This window comes from Seriola dumerili, unplaced genomic scaffold (assembly GCF_002260705.1).
Source record: "Seriola dumerili isolate Sdu_G_001 unplaced genomic scaffold, Sdu_1.0 BDQW01002305.1, whole genome shotgun sequence".
In the NCBI taxonomy this organism is placed as follows: Eukaryota; Metazoa; Chordata; class Actinopteri; order Carangiformes; family Carangidae; genus Seriola; species Seriola dumerili.
In genome coordinates this window covers 84,013-93,211 of record NW_019176560.1, presented here as the reverse complement: position 1 = coordinate 93,211, position 9,199 = coordinate 84,013, and the positions used below count along the sequence as shown (strand labels likewise).

General features: G+C 38.4%; 1 protein-coding gene and 1 pseudogene across 1 annotated transcript; both read left to right on the top strand.

The window, feature by feature from the left end:
* The first annotated feature begins 100 nt into the window (after nt 1-100).
* On the top strand, nt 101-2,362 carry LOC111239356 (GTPase IMAP family member 7-like). The gene is made up of 4 exons (XM_022769217.1): nt 101-175; nt 282-297; nt 1,346-2,016; nt 2,162-2,362. The coding sequence occupies exons 1-4, from the start codon at nt 101-103 to the stop codon at nt 2,360-2,362; spliced, it is 963 nt and encodes a 320-aa protein (XP_022624938.1).
* Nucleotides 2,363-2,383: 21 nt separating this feature from the next.
* On the top strand, nt 2,384-3,501 carry LOC111239354 (annotated as a pseudogene).
* The last annotated feature ends 5,698 nt before the right edge of the window (nt 3,502-9,199 follow it).

Genomic DNA, 9,199 nt, shown 5'->3' with positions numbered 1-9,199 from the left:
TTGTGGCACAAGAACCTTGAACATCAACAGCTGTTAACACATCTGGATCTAGTGGTGCAGGAGAACAATGGAGATCATGTGAGCTGTGATGTTTTCAAAGATGCACCATCAGTCTCATGGAGAGGTCATCAAGGAGAAGGAGTCAGTGTCAACCTGGATCCTGCTGAAGCTCCAGGTAAGTGCAGGAACAATCTTTATATTTCATCAATACAACTCATCAATTATCAGCTTTGAATATTGAGTTAAAGGTGTTTTCAGTTAATTATGTTTTATTGTTATAGGTCCAGGATATTCCATGTCAGGTTTACTGTCTTCAACAGGAAACCATTTCCCCAACTGTAAGTACACTTCCAAATGATTATCATCAGTTAGAGATCTAGGAGAAAGTTGATTTACTGTTAATTATATTGATTTTATTTTCTAACAGTTGTGAAATCTTGGTCTACATCACAGACTCCATCATCAGTCCAAAGCACAAGCCACCAGTGTAAGTGAATTAATAATTATCAGACAAAAGTTTCAGTTTCAACTCCTCACTTTGTCCAATTTAATCAACTTCCTATAAAATTATAAAACATGATTGAGATATTCACTCAGGTCCCAGTTTAATAGGTAAACCTAGTTAAACTAATTAAATCTAATACAAAATGTACTTTTGTTATTTTGCCTACACCCAATGATATAAATGGGGTAGACAACATTACAGAAACACCTGTCAGTATAACTTAATATAATTCAAATTACATCTTCCAAAATGAGTATTGCAGGATTGTTGGATTACACTGCATTTGTTTTAGCTAGGTGTTCCTAATAAACTGACATGTGAGTGTCTTTTTAGGTCCTAATGTGTAAGACAGTAAAACATGAATAACAATGAATCTGAACCAGTTGCAGTGCAGAGTGTTTATGATGCACATAAGAAAAATACATGTTACCACATACAGCTATGCAAGTTCAGAACCATGTTCTTCAGTTCAGTAGAGCATCAGCATCTAGTCTTATCATCAGTTTCACAGATGAATCCAATGTGAGCAACTCCTGAACTCAACAGACACATACTCTGAAGTTTGGAGAACTTGAGGAGGAAGCCTGAGTCATTGTCCTGGGACAGATCGTTGAGGTAGTTAAAGGTGCAGAGGGGAAACTCTCCCTGAGTGGAGAGAGACTCTGGATGTTGTTGAGCTGTCTTCATTGACATGCCTCTTCAGTGTGATGTGTAGGTCATGGACAGTGGACAGATTCGTTTTCATCAATCTACCTGCAGTTTCCTAGTATCTGAACTCAGGTTCACTCACCTGTTGACACCAACTCCAACTTGTGACATTTCTTCTCTGTTTTCTTTCAGTGTCTGAACTCAGGATTGTTCTGGTGGGAAAAAGTGACGACAAAAAGACAAAGCTGTGTGACTTCATCCTAAAGAATAAGAGTTCTCGTCTCCTAAAACAACGTGAGGTCATCAGTGGAAAGTGGAGAGGAAGGCCATTAACAGTGGTGAAAGCTCCAGACATGTTCAGTCTGTCTGTGGAGACACTGATAGAAGAGGTGAAGAAGTGTGAGAGTCTTTGTTCTCCTGGACCAAATGTTCTGCTGCTGTTAGTGAAACCTTCTGATTTCACTGAGGAGAACAGACGAACACTGAAGTTCATCCTGAGTCTGTTTGGTCCAGATGCTTTTAAACACTCGATGGTCGTCATGACAGAGAAGAAGAGAGGAACACGATCCACTGTCAACCAGCTGCTTCGAGACTGTGGAGGAAGACTCTACAACATGTTTGAAGATAAACACCAACTGTTGATGGAGAAGATTGAGAACATTGTGCGTGAAAACAAAGAAACCTTCCTCACCTTCTCTGAAGAGCCTGAACACATGAAACCAGCTTTAAACCTGGTTCTGTGTGGGAGGAGAGGAGCAGGGAAGACTTCAGCAGCCGAGGCCATTTTAGGTCAGACAGAGCTTCATTCAGTCTCCAGCTCATCAGAGTGTGTTAAACATCAGGGAGAGGTGAGAGGACGTCAGGTTTCCCTGTGGAGCTTCCTGCCTTATACGGAAAACCTCAGGAGGAACTGATGGAGGAATCACTCAGGTGTATCTCCCTCTGTGATCCTTGAGGCGTCCATGCCTTCATTCCTGGTCCCACCTGTGGTCCCCTCCACTGATGAAGAAGGGAGAGTTAGAGACCATCCAGAACTCATTCAGCTCTCCAGTCAATGACTTCACCATGATTCTGTTCACTGTGGAGTCAGATCCTGCAGCTCCAGCTGTTGTTGACTTTATAAGAAAGAGCAGAGACATCCAGGAGCTGCTTCAGAGTGTGGAGGAAGATCTGTTGTTCAACATCAAGGGACAAACATCAGATCTCTAAACGTTGGAGGCTGATGACAAGATGAGACACAATAAGGACACACCATGCTGCTACACAACAGAAACATTTGCACATGCCCAAATAGGAAAGATCATAAAACAAGAGAAACACATCAACACACTACAAGGTGAACTGAAAAAGAACAAGATATCTTGTAAGTACTTATATGTCATGTTTAATGTTTTTTCTCTGTACAAATCCTATATTTTAGTCTCGAGCCTACAGCACGCTGTAGCAAATGTGAACATGTAACTAACTCCAGCTGTTTTCATGTTGCAGGTGATGAAGAGACTCAGAGTCCAGAGCGTCTCAGGATCATGCTGATAGGAAAGACTGGAAGTGGAAAGAGCTCTACAGGAAACACCATTCTGGGAAGAAAAGAGTTTAAATCCAAATCAAGTCAAACATCAGTAACTAAACGTTGTCAGAAAGCACAGAGTGAAGTGGACGGTCGTCCTGTTGTTGTAGTCGACACTCCTGGTCTGTTTGACACAACCTTGTCTCATGAAGAGGTTAATGAGGAGATGGTGAAGTGCATCAGTCTTCTGGCTCCAGGACCACATGTCTTCCTGTTGGTGTTACAGATCGGACGACTCACACCAGAGGAGAAGGAGACACTGAAACTCATCAAGGAAGGGTTCGGGAAGAATTCAGAGAAGTTCACCATCATTCTTTTCACAAGAGGAGATTCACTGGAACGTGACAAATTATCCATTGAAGAATACATCAGGGAAGAATGTGATGAATCCTTCAAGAAGCTGATCTCTGACTGTGGAGGAAGATACCATGTGTTTAACAACTATGACGAACAAAACCACAGACAAGTCAGTGAGCTGATAAACAAGATCGACACCATGCTGAAGGAAAATGGAGGCAGCTGCTACACTAATGAGATGCTGCAAGAGGCTGAAGCAGCGATACAGAAAGAAGTGGAGAAGATCCTGAAGGAGAAGGAGGAAGAGATGAAGAAAGAGAGGGAGGAACTAGAAAGAAAACATGAGGAAGAAAAGGAAGACATGAAGAGAGGATTAGAAGAACAGAGAGCAGAAATGGAACGAGAGAGAAAACTGAAAGACACACAACTTAAAGAAATGGAGGAAAACATAAAGAAGGAGCGTGAAGAGAGAAAGAAAGAACAGGAAGAGAGAGAAGAAGAAAGAAGGAAAAAGGAAACAGAAGAAGAAAAATATCGTCAGAATCTGAAAATACAACTAGAAAATTTGGACAAACAGATTCAGTCAGAAAAAGAGGAAGAAAAGTGTTGACAGAAAGCTAGAGCAGAGTAGAGAGCAGCTGAGAGAAAAGCAAGAAGCCTGGGAGAAGGAACAAAAAGAGTCGTGGGAAAAACAGAAACAAGAAGATGAACAGAGACGACGAAGGAACAAACAAAAATTGAAAACTTGAAGCAAAGTACAAGCAGGAAAGAGAGAAAATATTGAAAAGAAAAGAGAAGAGAGGATAGATCAGAAGAGAAAGGAGGAAAAGAGCGGAAAACAATTAGAGAATAATTATAAAACAAACCTGGAGACTCTGAAGAAAACATACGAGGAGGAAGCCAGAAAGAAAGCTGAAGAGCTCAATAATTCAGGAGAAATACACCAAAAGACTTTGCTGCTCAAGAAAAAGGAACATGAGAAACAAATGAGAGCAAGGATGAGAAACATAAGGAACACATGAAAGACAAAGATGAGAAGTATGACCTGTTAAAGGCACTTTCAGCCCACAATGAAAATAAAAGGAGAGAAAAACATCAAAGAGAAATCAGTGACTTGGTGAAATGTGTGACCAAAAGAAGTGAAAATGTGACAAAAATCAAGAACTTACTGATAACGCATGAAAACCAAATGAAGGAGGTGAAAAATCCGTCAGAAAAAGAAAACCTGCAAACAATACATGAAAGAGAAATAAGTGATTTAATACAGAAGCTTCTCACTGAAGTTGAGACAAGATCTCCCTGTTGTATTTTATGAAGTTATTTGCTTGATGTGCCGTGGAGGAATTATGCTACACCTATCATTTTTGAGCAGGTAATACTACTAGAACAAGACATTTATAGATTGGATTTTTTATTTTTTAATGGAGAAAGTGTCACCTGGGTTAGTGAGTTAATGTGAGTTCTGTTTGTGGTGAGAGGAATCTCAGGAAAAGCTGAGATAGTAGTTTTCTACAGCTGACAACCCAAATGCATGGAGCCCCTAGAGTCCTGAAAGGTGATATTTTCTTTCATCTTGTTTCTAAGGTAATAACCTGTCCTCACAAGATAAAACATATCACCTTACAGGACTTCAGGGACAAATGACATATACACCATTTACCCCTGGTATTAACATTTAAAGGAGTAGTTGAAGCACAGGCTCCCTCCTACCTTTTGTTCTTTTTTTACCAAGCCTTCAGACTCGTGGTTTTGATTGAACATTGTACATTGTTTGTAAATAGTCAGTTTACTGAATCTTGGGTATGGCTTCCTGTTTATATGTTGCTGGTCACAAGGTTGAGCCACATGTTTTGTTGTGGCTGTAACAGGAAGTAATCAGAATGCTAGAGTCTATATGTTATATATTTTCAGTAAATCACAGGATGTGAATTTTCTTTTTGTTCTATAATGATTCATTCTATAAGGATTTGAATCTTTCACAATGGATATATATGGATATTGTATATTTGATACTAATGACCAGGACATTTGTATGTGCACAGAATCAGATTTGTCCATAATCATGAAATAACATTTGTCATCTTGACTTCTCTTTTGTTCTTTTTTTTGTTCTTCTTTTATCAATTGCTCAGACATGTAATGTACGATTTTAATAAACCTAGTTAAAACATTACTGACATGGTCTCTGTCATAGCTCAGCAAAGCTGTAGTTAATTAAGTCTCATATTTGCCTCAGATAAACTTTTGTAAATACTTGTGCAAAAGACGTCCAGTGGTGCAGCTTCAGCAGCCATGATGTGTGAACTGCAGTGTATGCATATAGATATGAACTACACACTGAAACATTTCTAAATCAGGTCATATTAAACTATTTATTGTGTGTAAAAAACTGAAAAAAGAGCCTATTGAATAACGATGACCTTTAAGTTTCAAAAACAACCGAGTCTGTGTGACTTTGAGCAACTGACCATGAACCTAAATTGTTTCCTGTTAAACATTCACTGATTTATCCTGAAAAAAATGTGTGCGTTTATTCCCGTGTGAAGTGTAAGTCAGTTTCAGTAACAAAACGATACTAACATGTTCAGACAGAAAGGAGGGAAGCTGAAGATGTCCGGAGAGAGCAGCAAGATGGAGGAGAGACTTTGGAGCAGAGGAAAACATGAGACAGTAACAGGCGCGCTCATATTTAAGAGACTTTGTCTGCTGCTACTGTCATTCGAAAGGTACGTTTTTAGTTTGGTTTATATCTTTGACGTTGGTGAGTTGGGGGCTGGTGGGGGGCGCAGCTCTTTTTGCCTATCAGTAAAGGTCAACGCACACCACTGATTCACAGTACTGAAGGACTGGGGTCTGCTGATTGTAGATGATGGTTTGTTTCAGTCTGTGTTTAACCTGCTTTAAGTTGCTTCTCTGACTCTGACAGAGTTTCACTGATCCTCAACAAAGAAGAACTTTCAATAAACTCTCATGAACTGTCGTTTAAGAGCAACTTTTCAGCCTTTGCCAGTTGATATGAATCCCTTTTAACAAAGTCTGGTGGAGAGGAATAAATTTGACTGTAAATGTGTCTTGACAGGATGTTTCTGTGTTTGCACATGAGACACTGAAGCTGCTTTTAGACTTCTTACATTTTATTTAGCTGCAAAATATGTTGACAAAGAAAAAGTATTTTGGTGCACTTCTTTAATACGATCTCCTTGCACTTATTAAATTGATGTAGTACTTAGTATTTACACTAAGGTTCCTACTGCACTGAAACTCACTGATGTCCTTCACTTGTAAGTCGCTTTGGATAAAAGAGTCAAATGAGTAAATGAAGGAGAATATAGATAGATAGATAGATAGATAGATAGATAGATAGATAGATAGATAGATAGATAGATAGATAGATAGATAGATAGATAGATAGATAGATAGATAAATACTTTATTTATCACCTAGGGGAAAATCATGTGTCCATTAGCTCATTGTTGATAATAATAATAATAGTAATAATAAAAACAGTAAATGACAAGTAAACAATAATAATTAGATGAGTCCACTTCCTCTGGCTGAGGTGTTGTATAGCCTGATGGCAGTGGGAACAAAGGATCTCCTGAACCTCTCTGTTCTGCAGTGAGATAAGACGTTTGCTGCAGCTGTAGCTGCTTCTCTGTCCTGCCAGAATGTTGTGGAGAGGATGGTTGGTTTCGTCCAAGATGGGATGGGATGTAGCTGTTAGTTGCCGTCCACCCGGAGTGACAGACATTAGTTGGAAAAGTTATTTTTTAGCAGTAACCCTGAACGTTCAAATTGTTTCCACATTCAGACTTAAAAGCACATGAGCGCACCAAAGTCAGAAGAACAACTTCCCAACTTTGAAAATGGAACCATCCGTAGAGCACGTGAATGCAGCAGCATACTATGGGAGGAGTGAGGATCACATACAGTATCATTCAAAAGTTTGGACACACTTTTTCATTCACCTAAAGGAAATAAAATGAGTTGGTCTAAGTGTTAAAATCGAAACGTCAAAGCAAACTGGGTTAAAACAGTGAGTCCAAAGACTGGATTTTTCTTGCTGAATTTATTGTTCCATGAGGCATTTCACTAGACGTATTTCACTGAGGGGAAATAAAATGGCAGCAATGATGATAATGATAATACTAATAATAATCATGATTATAATAGAATTGATCGTTTTCATCCTCAAATCTTCACTGACCCTTTAACTGCCAATCAGAGGTTAGCTTATAAAATCATACTTGTCAGCAGACACTTATTATGATTCCACATTTGTCTGATGTTGTTGGTTGTGTCCCAAACATTAGTTAAACATCTGTTAGAGAACAGATGTAGACAACATGGACTTGATACAAACCCTTGAATAAATCTGTTAGTGGACCAATACGAGGGAGGAAGCCAGAAAGAAAGCTGAAAGAGCTCATGAATTCAGGAGAAATACACAAAAGACTTCTGTGGCCTGCTCAGAAAGAATAGATAATGGAACAATGAAGGTAGAGAGTGAACTATAACAGCATGAAGACAAGAGAAGTGAGAAGTATGACTGGTGTGTAGAAGGCACTTTCAGCCCGAACAATGAAAGATAAAAGGAGAGATAAAACATCATGAAAGAGATAATGTAGTTGACTTGGTGAAAGTGTGTGAAACCAAAAGAAGTGAAATATGTTTGACAAATAATCATGTAAAACTTACTGAAACTGCATGAAAACCAAATGAAGAGGTGGAACAAATCTCGTCAGAAAAAAGAAAAACCTGCAAACATACATGAAAGAGAATAAGAATTGATTTAATGAGAGGTACGCTCTCTCAAATCGATAGTCTGAGACAGATCTCCTGTGTGTATTTATTGAAAGTTATTTCTTGATGTGCCCGTGGACGGATTAATGCTACACTATGCCATTTTTTGAAGCAGTAAATTTACGTAACGGTAGACAAGACATTTATATAGTTGGGGATTTTTATTTTTTTTAAATGGGAAGAGGTGTTCGACCTGGGTTAGGTGAGGTTAAATGTGAGTTCTGTGTTGTGGTGAAGAATCTCAGGAAAAGCTGAGATAGTGAGTGTTTTCTTACAGCTGGACAACGCTGCCACCAATGCATGGAGCCCCTAAGTCCTGAAAGGTGATATGTTTCTTCATCTTAGTTTTTCTAAGGTAATATACCGTGTCCTCAAAGATAAAACATATCATGCCTTACAGGACTTCAGGGACAAATGAACATATACACCATTTACCCCTGGTATTAAACATTTAAAGGAGTAAGTTGAACAACAGGCTCCCTCCCTACCGTTTTGTTGTATTTTTTTACCAAAGCCTTCAGACTCGTTGTTTTGAATTAAGTTTGACATTGTTTTGGTAAATAGTCAGGTTCTACTAGAATCTGGGTAGTGGCTTTCCTGTTGTATATGTTGCTGGTCATGTATTACAAGTTGAGCCACATGTGCGTGTTTTATGTGGCTGTGAGACAGGAAGTAATCAGAATGGCTAGAGGTCTATATATTATATATATTTCAGTAAATCACAGGATGTGGAAATTTTCTTTTGTTCTATAATAGAATTCATTCTGGTAGTAGGATTTGAATCTTTCACCAATGGTTATATATGGATATGTATAATTTGAATACTAATGACCAGGCACATTTGTGTAGTGTCAACAGATCAGATTTGTCGCATAATCATGGAAATGACATTTGTCATCGTTGACTTTCTTTTGTTTTTTTTTTTGTTCTTCTGTGCTTTATCAATTGCCTGCCAGACATGTAATGTACGATTTTAATAAACCTATGATTAAAACATTTACTGACATGGTCTCTGTCATAGCTCAGCAAAGCTGTAGTTAATTAAGTCTCATGATTTGCCGTCAGATAAACTTTTGTAATCTTTGTGTCATAGCGCGTGGTAGCAGCTTCAGCGACGCCATGATGTGTGAACTGCAGTGTTATGTATGATATGAACTACAACACTGAGAACATTCTAAATCAGGTTCATATTAAAATCTAATGTATTGTGGTTGTAAAAAACTGAAAAAAGAACTCTATTGAATAAACGATGACCTTTAAGTTTTCAAAAACAACCGAGTCTGTGTGACTTTGAGCACATAGACCATGAACGCTAAATTGTTTCCTGTTAAACATTACACTGATTTATCCTGAAAAAAATGAGTGTTTATCTTTTTAGT